The sequence below is a fragment of the Podarcis tiliguerta genome, assembly GCF_965153285.1.
Source record: "Podarcis tiliguerta genome assembly, chromosome: 6".
NCBI lineage: Eukaryota > Metazoa > Chordata > Lepidosauria > Squamata > Lacertidae > Podarcis > Podarcis tiliguerta.
In genome coordinates, this window is record NC_139539.1 from 45195117 (window position 1) to 45213180 (window position 18064).

Consider the following 18064-nt stretch of genomic DNA (forward strand, 5'->3'; position numbering starts at 1 on the left):
ATGCTAAAGTGGCAAAGAAAGTTAGGGAAAGAACCTACTTTGAGAAGCTTCCTCTCAAAGACAATTTTATTCATTAAAATATTTTGCTCTGGGTTAAACCAAACCTGTGACACTTTCATGTTACTTTTGTAAGTTTTTCCAGATTTGTATTACCAGAGAATGCTTCAAAATTATCAATAAAGAGGGGGGAAATTATTTAACAATACTGGAAGCAGAAAAAAGCCCAAAATTAAATTAGGTCACTAGACATTTTTGGCCACAATGTAACACAGAGTTAACCATGAGTATATGCAGTTAACTGTGATGGCTTACCTGGCTATATTGGATTTTGGACTGTGCTTCTAACATTAGGCAAAACCCTTTCAGCAGGTCAAGCTCAAACATAATGGAAGTGAGAGCATGAGGATTTGCAAAACTGAGCCTGTAGTAGACTATGAACTATTTTATATACCTACTTTTGAGAGAGAGATTAAAGCTAAAACTCTACATAAAAAAGAAATAAAATCCGAAGTGGAAATATCTACCTGCTGGTTTAAGGATATCAGATTCCGGAAATTCATCGAAGTTTGAAGTATCGTCAATACTTTTGATTTCTATGGATATTGCCGCTGGTCTCTCCCTATTAAGAATTGTTCTCAATTAGAGTTTATAATGCAAGTAAGTACCAAAAATCAAAATCTATGTCAGAGGTGCTTCTGAAGTTCAAACTTTGCCTTGAATTAGGAAAACTTAAAGAAGAGTGTCCTAGAAGAAATAAAACTTTGTACCTGATATGCTCCCAGTCAACAGCTTCAAAAAAGGGGTTTGTTTTGATTTCTTCAACACCTGGGGCACCAATTCGGTGCTCCCATTCACAGCAAAATCTGCACAGACAAAAAAGGCAGCATAGAATATTCAAAAAGTGGGGAAACAAACTACTAAGTGGGAAAGGGAACAACTGACAGTAAAACAAATACAATTCAAAGTAAATGCAATTTTTTTTTCCAATGGAAGCCTCTAGAGCAGGTATCTATATACTGGAAGAAAAAAATCTTAGTATCTGTGTGGGGTTAATGAGCATTGTTTTTAAAGCCATTTCACATTATGTCCCCGTCCTCCAAAACACTGGGAGCAGTGCAATAGCTGCATTACTCTGATTTTCCTCCAGGCATCTGGTCATAAGGTACCATGTTCCCCTTCCTAAGCCCTCTGTGCATTACTGAGAAGTTGTGAGGCTCCAGAACATTGTTATGTCATATTAATCAAACCACTACAATTCTGTGTCTCTTCCAGTGAGATATGGACTGCTTAATACCACTTGTTATGATACATGTTTCCCCAATATTTCATTATCTGGCAATGTAATAAATTGCAAGAATGTCAATGCTTTGTTCCTTTTTTTCTGTTCTGTTTAACGTGCTTCTGCTTCCAGGCATATCAAGCAGAATACTCTCTTTTGAATTTCTGTGCAACACAAGAGTTCAGACACTCACTTAATATTTTCCAGTGCACAGAACATTAGGAGCTAGGGAAAGGTTGCCTCTAAAACTCGGATTCAAGGAAGTTTAGAATCTGCACAAGTCTCTCTCGCTCTACCCTGATTTTTGCTGGAGGTTCAACATAAGGGAGAATGACCATCCTCTTCTGCAACACACACAATACATTAAGGGAATAAATTTCTCGCTTTATGCAGCTGGCCAAGGAAGCTGGAGGCAGCACAGGAGAGGTTCCCACATTCCTGAAAACCCACCATGAAGTGGCAATGGTGCTGTGGATGCTGAGGGGTTCCTTGTAGGCTAAAGCATTTGCCCAAGTTATGTGCTCTCTGGGGCAGGCAACTGTTGCAAGTGCTTACGAAAAGGAATAAAGTAAGAAGCAATATGAAATGAGGAGAGAGCAGGGATGAAATAAGGAGAGAGCCTAAGCAAAACTAATACTCCTGAATGATAGTGTGCTACCTACACAATTTTTAAAATATGGAAGCCTAACTCTTATTTTTGTAAGATCACAAAGTGCTAGCCCAAACTTGCAGACTGAATGTTGAGAAATCTTGTATCTGATGACAGCAGATAATTATCTGGTACCTTAGAATAAGATCCTTGGCTCTTTCTGAGATGGGAACTTCTGGAGGGAATATTAGGGTCTCTTTCCAATTCATCACCTTCTTGTAAGTTTCTTGGGGAGTCTCTGAACAGAAAGGAGGGTAACCTGAGAAAGTTATGAAAGTTATGATTAGCGATTAATGAAGTCCATGTGCAGCTATCATCTTCTACCTTCTTAAATTTATTTTAAGGTCAAGCACCACAATTGCATATAAAAATCCAGCTAAAAGTAGCCAAGTAGAAGAAAAGCAGTATTATATATAACATACTATTTAGAAGCTAGGTGAGGGGCAATGATCCACAATATCATTTTTTTTATTCTTAGATACATGAATGGTTGTTTCTTACCAATTAGCATCTCATACATGATGACCCCAAGTGACCACCAGTCGCAAAGCTTATTGTAGCCTGTCTGCATAAAGACCTCTGGAGCAATATAATCTGGAGTTCCCACTGTAGAGAAGGCCTGTAATGAAACATCATCTGTTACACATTTTCTGTTGTATCTTATCAATGAGCACAGGGAATACCCAGAAAAAATATGTGGAACAACGACTTCTGCAGTCAATGAACAAGTCTGCAAACAAATTTGTTTGTGTCTCAACTTCCAGGCTGCTGGAGGGCAATGTGATACTCTGGCCTCTTTTGATGCCATAAAATTATTATCTAGAACTCCCAGCCTGTCCCTCCCTGAAAGGAGGCCGCCCTAAAGGGGGCCTAATAATAGGCATTTCTCTCAACCTTCATTCTAAATTTTCTCTAGTACAGGCCTTACCCCCTTACGCCCTTACCGGGCTGATAGCGGGGGAAAAGATCTCACTCCTAGTTACAAATGTTTATTTGCCTCCTGGGGGTTCCTCTCTTGAACTGGGCTCTAAATGGGCCTCGCTGGAAGATCATTTGCTCTCATGTTATGTTAAGTTTCCCAACACCCCGGCCATAATAGGTGGCGATTTTAATGCCCGCACAGCAGCAAACTGGGATTCGCTGACCAAAGCCAAATGGTGGGTTACCCCAAATCTTGATAATTATGATCTGGAACACATCATGAGGAGAACCTCTAAAGACCACAGAGTAAATGAGGCTGGAGTGCTCCTATATCAAATGGCCATCCGTTTAAATCTGGCCCCCTTAAATGGCGCTTGTCTCCCTGATATCCCAGGGGATTTCACTCACCTGAGCGTTAAGTCAAACAGCGTCCTCGATTACCTGTTGGTCTCCAGGGATTTACTTAAGTGTATTTCCACCTTTAAGATTGAGAATGTACAATCTAGTGATCATCTCCCCCTGGTAGCCAAGTTTTCCCTGAACTGGCAGCCAGAGGCTGATAGACACACGACCCAGATGGTAACCAACGAATCCTTCCAAATAAGAGGAATCAAATGGTCGGAGACTCAGGCTCAAAGGTATCAGGAATTCTTTCAAAAAGAAATCCTTGGGCCTCATCCCAACATAGGCTCTGCCCCAGACGAGCATAGCATAGTGTTGAATCGCTTCCACCATCATACCACTGTTCTTACGTCCTTCTTCAGGCTACCACCCAAAAATTTAAATCGTAACGAGTATACTCACGGTGCCCCCTGGTATAATTCTCAGTGTAAACAAGCAAGACAGCGCCTTCGTGCTATATATAATGTATATAAGACCTCTGATGCATCTACTCTGCCAGCTAGCTACGCACAAGCCAAGCAAGTTTATAAACGCACGCAAAAAATTGCCAAACGCGAGTGGCAACATAATCGTTGGCAGGCCCTGATTGCTGCTTCAAAACCACACAGATCCAGGGAATTCTGGTCCTTGATTAATAGAAGGGTGAGGATATACCCAAGGGCAGTCATCCCTGCACCGACATGGGAATTGTTCCTGAAGAAATGTTTCTCACAAGCAGATGCTCCCTCCGACCATCTGACGCACCTGTTTACCCATCTACCCATTTGGCCTCCCACCGATCCTGACGAAATAGTCAAGCTAATAGCCCAGCTTAAACCGGGCAAAGCCCCAGGGCCCGATCTGATCCCTGCCGAAGCCATCAAACTACACCCAAAATGGTGGGCTGGCATCTTGGCCAAAACCTTCAACGCAATCAACGCCTCTGGTCACATCCCCAAAATATGGAAGGAGGCCATTATAGTACCAATCCATAAAAAAGGTTCTCCAACGGAGCCGGAAAATTACCGTAACATCAGCCTCCTTTCGATTATAGGGAAAATTTATGCCAGCTTCTTGCTGACTAAACTATTGCGTTGGGTAGATGAGACTAATCAGATTGGCCATGAACAGGCAGGGTTCAGAATTAAACGCTCTACAACCGATCATGCGATAGTGCTCTATCACCTGGCACGGAAGTACTCCTCCCCTCCGCGGGGCTACCTCTGTGCGGCCTTTTTAGATCTAAAGGCAGCCTTCGACAGCGTGCCCAGAAATATTCTTTGGGAGAAACTTGCGAAACAGGGCATTGATAGAAGACTCTTATGGCTTATAAGTCAACTCCACGAAGGTACCCTTGCCAGAGTGAGACTCACTCCTGCGGGCGACCTCACAAACCCGATACCAATAAACAAGGGAGTGCGCCAAGGTTGTATATTGGCTCCCTGCCTATTCAACCTATTCATCAGCGACATGCGAGCACCCCTAGTTAATTCATCTCCAAGTACACACGCGCCTAGACTAGCGGACTATCGTTGCCCACTCCTTTTATATGCGGACGACGCAGTACTCCTATCTTTTACACGTGTTGGACTAACCAGAGCTCTGAAGATCTTTGCCACGTATTGTCAACTCAACCAATTAACCATCAACTATGCCAAATCCAAGATTCTGATTTTCTCCAGAAGCCGGAGATTATATAAATGGAAGCTTGGTGGAGCAAAAATAGAGCAAGTCCTAAAATTCCAATACCTAGGAGTTATTTTTCAATACAATCTGGGGTGGAAAGCTCATATACAACACCTACTTAATAAGGCCAAAACTCTGTCATATGCGCTCCTCCGATTTTTCTTTTCGGATGGAGCTTTGCATGTTCCCTCGGCCCTAAAGGTGTTCAAGGCAAAAGTGGTGGCTGTGCTCGCTTATGCTGCCCCGCTCTGGGCCGTGTTGACTGATCTTGCTCCCCTTGAGACTCTGCAAAACCAATTCCTACGCCGGCTCCTAATGCTTCCTCTGTGCGTAAGCAACGCAGCCATGCGACTAGAATTGAAGATCGCATCCTTAGAAACTTGTCTGTGGAAGCAAGTCTTCAATTACTGGTTATCACTGTGGCATAGATTACCAAACCATTTCCTTATCCAATGCCTATGGCGAGATGAATTCTCTAGCCTTTGGTCTAGTAGAATTCATGCCAAACTCTTGAGCTATGGAATCTCTCCTGCAGATTCCCTAAAATTAGATCAAATCACAGCTCAAAGACTGATCCGCCAAAGACTGGATGACATCGACTTACAGCGAAATTATATGCTGGGGGGAGGTGTTTGTTCGCCCCAGAACATTGGTATCACTTTAACTTACTGCGTCCCATCATACCTCTCCTCCCTTTCGACTGTTGCCCATAGACTGGCCTTCACCAAAGCGAGGTTTAACGTTTTTCCCTCCAATGTCCTGAGACATAGATTCTCAAAGGGCCAAGTCCCCGCCATGTGCGAATGTGATAAGGTGACGCCGGAGTCGCTCCAGCACATTATGTTTTCTTGCCCCTTGTTCAATGTGTTACGAGCAAATCTGCTGGGATCAATCATACAGAAACTAGCGGGTACCCCTCCAACATTCCACCTTGCCCAAATCTTGCAGGATAAGGATACCCATACGACCCTGAAAGTGGCTAGGTTCCTGGTCGCGGTCCTTACCCAAAAGCGACGCCAAGGAGCACTACAAGCTAATTAAGGCGTAGGATGCCATTCTATCTTATAGTATTTTATTGTTATAGCGGTGTTTTAGCGGCTGTTTTTTTCTTTTTTTGTTCCCTTCCCTAATTTTTTTTTTTTTTTTCTTTCTTTCTTTTTTCCCCACGTGCACAAGTTGTTATTTATGTTTTTTCTTGTATGGGCCTATGGCCGTAATAAATAAATTGTTGTTGTTGTTGTTGTATTATTTGAGCAATCTAAACCAAGGATGGTGAACCTCTAGCCCATAGCTGTCAACGTTTTCCTTTTTTAAAGGGAAAGTTCCTTATTCCGAATAGGATTCCTCGCAAGAAAAGGGAAACGTTGACAGCTATGCTCTAGCCTGCAGGCCAAATGTGTTTCTCCCCCCCACCCAGGTCTCCCCATTTGGCCTGCCAGGCTGTTTTGGGAAAGTCAAAATTATATAAAATGTCAGCTGTGAGGCGAGTAAGGGTGGGCCTTCAAAGGAGCTTAAAGTGAGCTCTCCATTGTTCTTTTTATGACGCAAGGAGTGCTCCCATCCAAATGCATCTTGCTCAAGTTGGAGGAAGCAGTGCTACTCTTTGCAAGCCTCCCCATACTCCCCCTTTGAACCCCTGACATCTGGAGTATAAAACCGTCATGTGGCTTTTAAGCCTCCCTTAAAAAACCCTCCAACATCACTTGGGAACTCTGAACAAGTAATTTTGACAGGAGGGAGACACAACTTGCCTATCAATCGTGTGCCATAGTGACGACATGTGACTGACAGTTGGGCGATCCCGCATGCCAAATTTGGCCTGCAAAATAAATCCTGATAAAGATCAGGCTTGTGGAGCCAAAAAGTTTCCCTACCCCTGATCTAAGCCTTCAATTACATTTGAGATCCCTTCCAACTCTATGGTTCTATTTCCCTAGATGAGAACAAGTGGCAGAGACGAAACAAGTATGCATTACATACTGATTTCTCTGCAGGATCTTCAAGGTCTTAAACACAAACTATGACATGATCTCTACACAGAGGGAAGAATCTCTAGACAGAGCAATACCTACCAGCTGCCGCCTGTTTCTTTTCCAAGTTTCTGCTTTCCTTTTGGAGTTCATATTCTGAAAAGCTAAAGATAGAAGACAGGTAGTATATTATTACCTTTGCGTTTAATGGCTCTTGTTTCATTGAAGTGTTAATGAGGTTTTCATTTTTGTACAATAGTTCCCTACTTTTAACATATTCCCCTGAATCCCAGTATGCTCCCTCTCCCCACCCAATACAACCCAGAAATGTGCATGTGTGCATGAGAGGGTGAGTATGTGAAAGAGAACTAGAATAGCCCAGTAAAAATAAATAAAAGTTATATGTGACTGACAGCAAGATGAAAGTTCAGCATTCATTTGCATACATTTCCAAAAATGGCTCCATATTTATTAAAGTGGATGTGTATTATTCCTTCTAGTTACAGACAATTTATTCTTTGGTGGCTACACTTAAAATCTTCCGTAGATATCTATCTTGCTTTGCATTTTTGCAAAAGCAGTCTTTTGAGGCCTCCCTCAGATATGAATTACTAGCAGTCATTCCATCAAGCTGCAGCACAGGGAGAGATGAGCCTACAGAGTCACTTCATCAAGTCCGTTGAGATTGCCAGTGCCATTTGGCTCCCCCTCAACTGTTTATATTCAAGCTGGTCATTATAAGAACTGTGTGTAATTTTAAGAACTGATTACCAAGCTCGCTTGTTTTCTTCTCCCCTCCTCGTCCCATTTATCATTTTGATTCCTGTCTTTAAGACTGCAAGTCTATCAATATTTCTGCCAAGCAACAAGCTCAAATTAAGTTTTAGATACAACACAACTTACTGAAGTCACTAGGAAGATTGTGGCTCAAATTTCTATAGAACTCTGTTCTGTGTGCTTTCTTAAGTCCAGTGCAGAGACCAAAGTCGGATAGTTTCACATGGCCCTACGTGTCAAGAAACAAGCACAAAGTAAGGAGATACAAGTCATCCTCATTTTTAAATTTTCTTTATTTAACAAATTTTATATAACATTTTATTGTATCAAAACCTCTAAGGAGTTCAGGTACTGAATGTTTGACCATGGTCTTAAAACCCTGAACTGGCCTTGATCTTAAGACCAGGTTTCTAGAACGCTAAAATGACTCTGTCTGACCAACTCATTCAGAGTCTTGGGTAATTGTGGCCAAGAGACCTTGGTGATACATACTGTGCATGAATGGAACCATTCACTTAAGAAATTTTGAGAACATGTACAGGAAGCAGGAGAACAACAACAAAAACTGACAACCAAAATTACATGTCATGACTCTTCTTCAGCACCCAAAGCATGAATGCCAGGAATCCTAACTAGAACTCCATAATTTCTTTCTCTAGTCTGGGTGGTGGTATGGGAAACACATGCTATTGAGGCCTCCTGGGTTTTCGATTTGATGTAGGTACCTTCTTCTGGCTCATGCATGACATACCACACATTACTGTGGCAACAAGGTCTCTGAGCAGGTCCTTTTTATGCATCTAAGCTATTTAGCACTAGTCTCCCATTTCCATCCCTGGGGTTTCCAAAGTAAATTAACACAGCAGTAATAAAATAATATTAGATCTCTGCCTTGTGTGTTTATTTATTTTGTTTTCAAACCTATGTTTATTACAGAATCATAAAATTGCGGAGTTGGAAGAGAACCAAAGGATCATCTAGTCAACCCCATTTTTAACTGTATGATTGGAAATCGCCTTGTGATGTCTGAAAAAGGGGATTAATAAATTAATAATAATAAATATTTTTAACCGTCCCTGAAACAGCTTACAGTAAATAATACTCGTACCTTACTGTCTAACAGGAGATTATCTGGCTTGATATCACGATGAATAAAACCCAGCTGATGTATTGAATCTATAGCCAGCACAGTCTCTGCTATATAAAACTGAGTTTCTTCTTCTGTTAGGGTATCTTTTTTCATCAATAATGTCATCATATCACCTGTATGTACAGAGAACAGGAAGTGGAGATAAGTTGTATTCAGTTTCTTTGTAATGCCATATCTAGTTGTTCTTTTAGCTTGGCCTAAATTCCAAGATACACCATCTTCTGTTCCAAGTCTCTTTTTCCTCAGAGCTATTTCATTTACTTCTTAAATAGCTACTTAGTCTATTTTCTTTCCTACACAGGCAAGAAAATAGCATCATAGACAGAATTACATTATGTCCTGGAAAATCTGCAACTGCTGGTAAAGGATTCTGAAATGGCCAAAAGTAGATGCCCATTCCATCATAAATATAGCAGCCTAAAATAGCAGAATGGCCTTTTGAATATGCCCTCAATTTCACCAAGTTTCCTTCTTACAAGTTCATGTTTCTAATTTCAGCATAAATAAATACAATTTTATCAAATTCCTGCATGAGCCAACCTCAACTTATTTCTGTCAATACCAAGTAAAAATGAAAGTCTGGATATAGCTCTGAAAAGTTATTGAGCAGTAAAGTGGATAGGTCATTTGGTCAAAACAGTAATTTTCTCCCTCAAAAACTCACATGAACACCCTGACCAATAAACAATAAAGAGCAAAAGTCAACCTGGAGTAGGACCCCTTCACTATCAGTGCCTTTCATATGCTCAAAACTGCCTTTCCTATAGTTTGACTATAGTCTATGGGTACATCACTCTAGATTGTGAATTGTTCAATACATGCTAATCAGTGACTAGTGCATTTCAAAATGGGGCATATAACTTGTCATGTAGTCAGCATTCACAATAATATTAAGCAATATTAGATGACACAGAAGTTCAAAATAATTACCTCCAGGCAGAAACTCCATAATTAAGTAGAGGTTCAGCTTATCCTGGAAACTATAGAACATTTTTACAACCCACAAACTGTCTGCCTCCACTAGAATGTCACGTTCTGCTCGAATGTGGCCAACCTGGAGATGAATACATTTTAATAAAAGAAGAAGCAGCAAGTTGTAATTAAAGAACTATTTACACAATATTTGCAAATGTTGTTCATAACCCAAGAGGTCCCCAAATGGCAACTTATTTTTTAATATTAGTTACATTTCAAATTGCAGAATGGTGCATGCCAGAAGCACAGGTGCTGCCCAGTCAAGTGAGTCAAGGTACAGGCAATGGGCTGTAACCCCCCCCAACTGTGAACAGGAAATAAAATTTTAAAATGAGCAAATCTCTCCCCTTACCACCAGCAGCCACTTAGTTAAGAGGGCTCAGTTGGGGCTGCCCTTGGGAAATGTTCAGAACTTTCAGTTAATGCAGGATGCTGCTGCTAAAGATTTGACCATCACTACATTTCAGAAACATGTTACCCCTTTGCTATTATCAGCTGCACTGGTGGTTGGTCTGTTTCTGAATGTAATTCTAGGTTAAAGCCCACAGTAACTTAGGACAAGTTGTCTAAAAGCACTTTTTCTTCTCATTGAGTCTCTCTGCCCTCCAATATCTAGCAAAGCCCTTTTATGCATTCTGTTGCCTTAAGAAGTGTGTTACCACCCACTATACAAGACTGCTTTTTGTGTCATGGCACCCGGTATATTAACTCCCTGCCCAGAAAGATTAGGTTTATATCCTGTTCTGCTGGTTTCCTGTTGTTTGAAAACCTTTCTAGCAAGCCCTTGTTTTTAAGCTTATGCGTTTTTTGGCGTTTGTTGCTGCTATTTTACTTATACTGGCATTGGCCTGGTTCGTAAGTTACAGTATGTCAAATTATGGCTAAGTGTGAATGAGGGAGTGTGTGAGTATTTAGAGGAAAGATCATGACCCCTTTGCTCCTCTCCTGCTGCTGTGCTATTCAGAGCTAAGCCATAGTTTGGCTTAGGGCTATGTCCAAACCCAGGCTCACAATTTCCAGACAAATGAGCTGCAGGCCATGTTTGTTCTTGGCTTACCACTCGTGGTTTGTGGAGTGAGACAAACCCTGAGCAATGCTAATTCAAATTATGAATTGGCTCTGGGTAGTGTGGCAGCAGCAGGACAAGGGAAGAGCAGAGCGGCTACGATTTTTCATCCAAGTTCCCAACTACTTTCTTGTTCGTGCTTAGCCATGGATTGACTTAGCAATGCCTTTTGAAATGAGTCATTGGTTTTTATATTTTATAAACTGTCTTCGTATCTCTATTTTAGAAGGAGAAAATGATTATAAATCCTAAAATTATTAAATATTGCTAGTGTGAAAACACTGTATCCACCAGCGCGAGCAAAGGGTTTCTTAATTTGCAGCTGAAGCCTCTAAATAGGTAAGTGCCTTCTGACTACCTCCATGTTGCCTGCATCAAAATTAAATCAGGCATGGGATACAGACAAAAGTGCAATTAGTCACCGAGACACATGCAAGTGGAATTTAAGTCAAAGGCTTAAACGGTTAAGGGAAGAATTCTGAATTTCATTTTCCTTCTATAGCATCATATTTATACCTGAACACGCATGAAAATTGATCAGGACACATGTATTCAACTTTTGATGCTCAAAACTCTTAAGACTTACAGCATGATCCCATGAAGGCTTTCTATGAACAAGTCCCAGTAAGACTTACTCTTTAATAACTGTGCATACAACTGCAGTTTCTGCATAATAAATACTAAATGTTCAATTAAATTTAGATAAAGATAGAGAGTTGGAGATACAGGTTCAAAAGCATCTCATCCACAAGCTGGCAAAAACTTAAAATGGAAGTTACCACATTCCATTTGGTGATTACAGAGTTTTTTTTTCCTAGAAGGTTCTCTTCTGCCTTCCATGCATTCCATATTTCCCCACAAAATGATAATTTAAGATATCCCATCATGAGTCTAATGGTTCCAGCAGAAAAGAAGAACTCCACATTGCCTGCACGTTCTTACTTTTGACATCTGCATTCTCTCATTAGGAATCAGTATTTACCTGCTCTTTTTCCAGCATATCTGCTTTCCGTAGTATTTTCATTGCATACACATGCCCTGTATCTTTCTTCTGAACAAGCCGCACCTAGAAGTTGTGCAAAAACAATGCACATATTAAAACCCATTTCAGCCATTTCTTTTAAGACAAACAGTTACAGAAAGAAGAATTAGAGGAGCAAAGTATATAGAGTCTTCTGTACCTACCAGTGTAGTATATCTAGTTTTCAGCTGCTATGGAGCATAACACTATCTGGCATTGGGTCAATTATTATTTTTCCTTTCTGGCTAACATTCAATTCTACCCTTCATAATAAATTACAGTAAGAGATACGGGAATACATATAACTGAGACAGGCCTAGGGTACACCCAAAATATTTGGATAATGGGTATAAATAAAGCAGAATATTATTACTATAGCACTACAATGGAACAGGGCAACTTAGAAAAGGTGTAGACATAGTATATTAAGAGAGTTAAGTTTGGAAAACAACATTATACCGTTAGCCATTAGACTATTTTCAGAAAAGCCAGTAAGATACTGCTGCTGCTTAGAGCATTACCTGAATTCTGTAAATAACTACATGTAGGAAACAGGTGCTACCAGATAACTGTTAGGGAGCTCAGCATAAAACTACACTTCATTTGGTGTTCAATGTTAACAAATCAACTTTGTCCAATTGTCCATTACCTTAAGAGGATTTTCAAATTACTAACATATTTTTCAGAAGTGTAGAAATTACCTTTATTGATGGGATACTTGCCCTGAAAGCAAACTCTGTGTATTTGCATTTAACAACAGGGTGATAAGAGGAACCCACAGCTGTTTGATGGTGTTGGAGGGTCAGAAGTTGGCTGTCTATACTTTTTAGAAGTCTTTTTCATTTTGAACTCTTACCTCTCCAAATGCTCCTCGGCCTATTACTTTTAAAGATTCAAAGTCTTCCAACCCAAGTCTTGTTCTTTTTAGGCGCAGAAACTCTGTTTCCTTTCGGGCGTGTGCTGATCTCCTCATTCTTTTCTAGAAGTTGTTAAAAAATTGGGGGGGGGGGGGAAATTAGTGTCATTTTCTATTAAAGAATAAATAAATCAACAGCTAGACCAGAATCATTCACAGCAAAGCCTTGTTATCTTTACTCTGGTCTTTGATACCTAAAATGTATATTCTTAGGACCTGCCCTTCTTTTTGTGGCTGCATTCCATAACTGTATGTTTTAAAACTATTTTTAATGTTGTATTTTAAATTGTTGTAATCCATCCTGTGACCTTAGGGTAGAGGACAGATAATAACTTTAAATTATTGATGAAGGTGATTATAATAATAATTAATAATAATAATAATAATAATAATAATAAATAAAAATAAAAACAGGGGTGATGAGAAACAAGCACCAAGAAAGCATGTTTCAGCATATGCAATACCTCTTCATCTTTTAAGCCTTCTTCTTCCATAACTTTTTCTAGCTTCTTCTGTCTGGAAAAAAAAAAGAATGAAGTTTTTGAACAAGGTCTCCACAAGTTCATGCATACAACTTCAGCACAGAATAGAGCTGCCAGGAATTGGAACCCTGAATTCCAAGGCTTCATTTCTCAATGCACACAGCAATCAAGATAATCACCCTGCTTCTGCTTGAACTTCTGCAAAATGAACAGGAAATTTGCTCTTATCATGCATTTGCATCATACAAATTAAGTCTTTTGTAAAGAAAAGGGGCACGAAACAAGAGCAGGGTTTAATCATTTATAATAAAAAGGACGTACAAACAAACTGATTGCAGGTTGAGCAACATCTGGAAGGTATCAAGACCTGATTTAGATCAACCATCAAATATCTTATTGCCAGGTCAAGGTGTGTCTGTGGTGGGAAAGGGCTCACAGGAGATAGCTGGCAAAAACAGAGGCCACATCATCGCAGCCAATCTAATACCCAATCCATAATGCACAGCACAACTGCACTTGTCACTGGGTGGAACAGTAGAATGTAAAAAGTGGAAAGGACTTCATTACAAAATGACCTTTGAAACACTAAAGAGAGCTTCTTAGACTATAAACTACTTCCATTTCTATGAAAATGATCAGTCTCTTCAATTCTAACCAATCTGTCAGCTTAATAAACCTTTAGTTATTCTGTATATGCAAACAAAAAGCTGGATAAATTTAGGGAGGATATAGAAGGGAGTAGATCTGATGCATTTTAGTAAGGCCTTTCAAGAAAATTGCTCAAAGGCAATGTATTTCAAAAAAACTGAAACACCTTACGATAGAATTCTGAGGCAAGGGTTCCTGTGAGCTTCATTCAGGTGGTCTTCAGAATGTCCACATTAAATTATTATGTTGATTTTAAACTGTATTGCATTGCTGCTTCTTTTATTATATTTTACTGTATTATAATTTGAATTCCATAAAATGCAAATTGTAATACAAAAAATACAAAATAAGAAAAAAAAACACAATAAAAATACAGCATCTACCACAGCACATTACAAATTATACAACAGACAGGAGTGAAACATGAAGCACCCCCCCCCTCTTGAGATCATGAGCATACCTGAAGCCCCTCTTGAGATCATGAGCATACCTGAAGTGGTCCCCCAATATCATCTGGGTTGGGGGAAAAGGAACCACTGTTCTAGGGTACCAGTCAAGCACACACAATCAAATGTACCTCACAGTTAGAACCATAGAATTGTAGAGTTGGAAGGGATCCCAAGGGTCATCTAGTACAACCCACTGCAATGCAGGAATGTTATTCCATGTGAACCGGCAGCATAACTTAACAAAGATTTCACATGGCTGGATGTCATAGTAAAAGACTGGCAGAAGTGACAAGCTATTTCTGTAACTGATCTTCTCATTGATAAGCCTAATAAGCTTTCAACTACAACATCTATAGAGACGCTGGTGGAGTTTCCCCACCAAGCGAAGGGAAATGTGTAACTACCAGAGAGGTGTGTTTTTCAGCAGTGGCTTCGCCTTCAAGGACCTATGTTCCAATTGGCATTCAACAGAATGACCAGAGGGGTGTTTGTTAAATATTTCAAATAAGGGAAAGCTAAATTGGAACAAGGTTTTAATGCATTAAAAAAAATTTTACGGAGCACATTTGACCACTACTTGTAGCAGGAAGTAGTTAATATATTTTACAGATAAATATAAAATACAATACTTAGAAGGGAATGAAATCCAGGAAGGAGTAAACTGTGTTTAGAGAGGCTGCTTTTGATTATAGTACACAGTAGAGCCAAGTGCATTTCGCAATAAAAACTGTTTATACTGGACACACTGAAATAAAAATAAAACATAACACTAGAGAGAGAAAAACAACTTTCATTCCAGGAAAATGCTGCTACTAGTTTTCATCCAGCATCTGCAACATATGCCTTTCTTGAAATGCGCAACAAGAGGATAGCATGGGCACTGAAAAATATCATCATACTAAAATATTTTAATGGCTTTTTGAGGACTTAAAAGTGTTATAAAAACTTTTAGCAGGATAAGATGATCAGCGTATTTGTGGCATCCATTGTTTCTTAAATCTTGATATAAGGAAAATAGCATTACTTCCATTTTCATGAAGCTGGGATATTTACCTCATTTCTCGTTCCTCATGCTGCGCAATCAGATTACTGTAGAAGTTTTCTAATGTCACCTTTGTCATTGTAACTCGCTCCTTGGTGTGGTTGCTCATAGATGAACAAGGTGCTGGGCCAGTCATCGCCATGGTTCCTGGAAGAGAGAAATTAGAAAATATCTGTGATCCTAAACCTTGAAGCAAGAAATCTACACTACATGATGGCTTAAATTTAAATAAAGCAGCCAGTTTAAAAATAAACAAAAGCTTTGCAAAACGCAATATGCCCAAACTGGAAGCTACAAGTGTAAAAGGCCACAATGTTGCAAAACTTCCTGTTTTTCTACATAAGTTATGAACAAGGAGGAAAGAAATGTGATAACTATTAAGTCTCTGAATGACATTTGCAGGTTGCATTACAAATGTCTCTTATTACTTTCATCTCCAGTCAATTAAAATTCTACCAACATGTTTTAAACCAATAATAGTACGTATTTCCATGTAAAAGTATTTACAAACATAGCATAAGCTTCATTTATTTCCTTGGAACTTGCTTGTATTGAGTAAGAGTCAATATCTGCAGGGCTGTCAACAAAGAGTGAGCAAATTTGTTTCTGTTGCTCTAGAGCCTAGGGAAAGGGAATATTGATTACACTTTGGAAAGAAAGAATGTCCTGACCATATGAACTGCTAGACAGTGGAACAGGCTGCCACACAAGGTAAAGAACTGTTGGAGGTTTCTAAGCACAAAATGGATGGCCACCTAGTTATTGTAGATAACTAGAGTAGCAGATAATATACCTAAGTAAAGTGGACTAGATGGTTTTTAATCCTTCCAACTAAGATTCTAATCAGTAATTTTCAGTTCAAATTTACTTGGAGATAAGTCCCAGTGATTTCAATGGAGCTTACCTCCAAGCAAGTGTTCATAGACTACAGCCCAAGCAGTATTTTTCCTTGTATGACAGAAGAAACAAAGGTTTCTGTTCCTATTTTCTTCACAGTGTAACTAGCCGACCTAGAACCAATTAGCTCTTACACGTTTCCTTTAGTTAACAATTGTAACTGCTTTTAAAATCTTCCCAATTTCATCAGAACTTCTAACCAAACAAAGGTTATATAATTCTTTGAACTAATCAGAGTATTTTGCTCGCATGGTTCTTTGAATGCAATCGTTTTACGGTGCACTCCCTTCCAAGTAAAGCTGTACATAATATAAATTATCTCTCTTTGTCATACTAGGCAACTGCAGCTCCTTTTTGCCAGTTGAAATTTCCCATTAAAAAAATTATCATCATCCCCAAGGACCAGAGTGTCACTATGGCCCATCTGCAGTGTACCTAGCCTCTCATGCCAGTTACAGGATCATGCCACATGATACAACCATGGCGTCCCACAAAGTTTGTTATGGGTATTAAGGGTTGTTAGGCAGACCCCCGTTTCTCTTAAGGAGCTAAAGTTTTCAGGATCTCTGGGAATTGTAGCTCTGTGCAGGGAATAGGGGTATCCTAACAACTTTGACCATGCTTAACAAACCACAATTGCCAGGATGCTTTTGGGGGGAAACCACAGATGTTTTAATGTGGCATGGTACAGCTTTAAATGTACAGCACAGGTGGGGCCTACTAGAATTCAAAGCAAAGCCTTCCCCTATGCATCCAAAGCACATTTCCCCCCAAAGAATCCTGGCAACTGCAACTTACCCCTCCCAAAGCTGCAAATTCCCAGCACCCTTAACAAAATACAGTTCCCAGAGCTTTGGAGGTGGGAAGGGGCAAGAATTGTGCTTTTTACATGTAGGGCTTATACAATGTCTTAGAATCCCAGGAGACTTAACTATACAGGAGCTGCTCCACTCCTAGGCACATTTACTCGGGAGCAATTCCCTCTCCTCAAGTCAGCAAAAGCCTCACTCGCCAGCAAAAACGACAAGGAGAAGATGAAGGAAAAAGGAGCACGAGGTCCATTTTCCACAGAAGAAGTTTGCGAGGGGGAAGAGGCGAGCAGGTGTAAACAGAGGAAGGAAAGGCAGAGCCAGGCGTCACGCTAAAAATCTAACAGGAATCTATGTGGTCAAGAAGCAGAAAATGGGGGGTTTTTTTTAGAGGGGGGAGGCAGAAGATTCACGAGGAGGAAGAAGAGGAGGAGGAGGACGGGGCAACTTGAGGCGTCTCCTCTCCCCTCTGTGGATGCTACAAAAGTACCTACCTGGCAAGAGGGGGCGGGACAGGATGGCGCCCCGGGAGGCAGCTCAGCCTGAGGGGGGAGGAATAACTTTTGGGTGGGGGGGGTTAAGAGCAAACACCGGAGGAAGAGACGCTTACCGGACCCCCTTCTGGGAGCAGCGCCGAGGAGCCCCCGCCGTCCAATGTCTTCCCAGCCGACCAACACGGGAGAGAGACGGGGAGAAGCAGTTCCCAGAGGCCGAGCCCCGCCCCTTGCTCCCCGCTCAGCCGCCCCCACCCCAAAGGAAAGCTGGAGCCCGCGACCGGACAAGCGCCGACTGGAAACTCTGGCACAGCCCGCATGCGCAGAAGAGCTCTTTCTCTCTCTCCCCGCCGCGGCGCCGCCCTCTTCAAGGGGCGAGGCTCGCCTGATGGCCCGTTCCCCGCCCGCAGCCCCAGGAGGCGGGGCGCCGCCGCACTTTTGCCTAGCCTCCG

The 18064-nt window shown here is 40.7% G+C and overlaps 1 protein-coding gene across 1 annotated transcript in view; it reads right to left on the reverse strand.

Moving 5' to 3' along the window:
* Positions 1–18038, reverse strand: part of STK38 (serine/threonine kinase 38) — a 22071-nt gene extending 4033 nt beyond the window's left edge. The window contains exons 1-13 of the mRNA XM_083445789.1: positions 17729–18038; positions 15424–15559; positions 13256–13307; positions 12732–12854; positions 11837–11920; positions 9744–9867; positions 8772–8926; positions 7790–7892; positions 6989–7050; positions 2430–2547; positions 2064–2187; positions 768–863; positions 525–619 (exon numbers count right to left, since the gene is read on the reverse strand). Of these exons, the coding sequence (XP_083301915.1) occupies positions 525–619; positions 768–863; positions 2064–2187; positions 2430–2547; positions 6989–7050; positions 7790–7892; positions 8772–8926; positions 9744–9867; positions 11837–11920; positions 12732–12854; positions 13256–13307; positions 15424–15554 (1267 nt within the window). The 5' untranslated portion in view covers positions 15555–15559; positions 17729–18038. The remainder of the gene's footprint in view (positions 1–524; positions 620–767; positions 864–2063; positions 2188–2429; positions 2548–6988; positions 7051–7789; positions 7893–8771; positions 8927–9743; positions 9868–11836; positions 11921–12731; positions 12855–13255; positions 13308–15423; positions 15560–17728) is intronic.
* Positions 18039–18064: the final 26 nt, after the last annotated feature.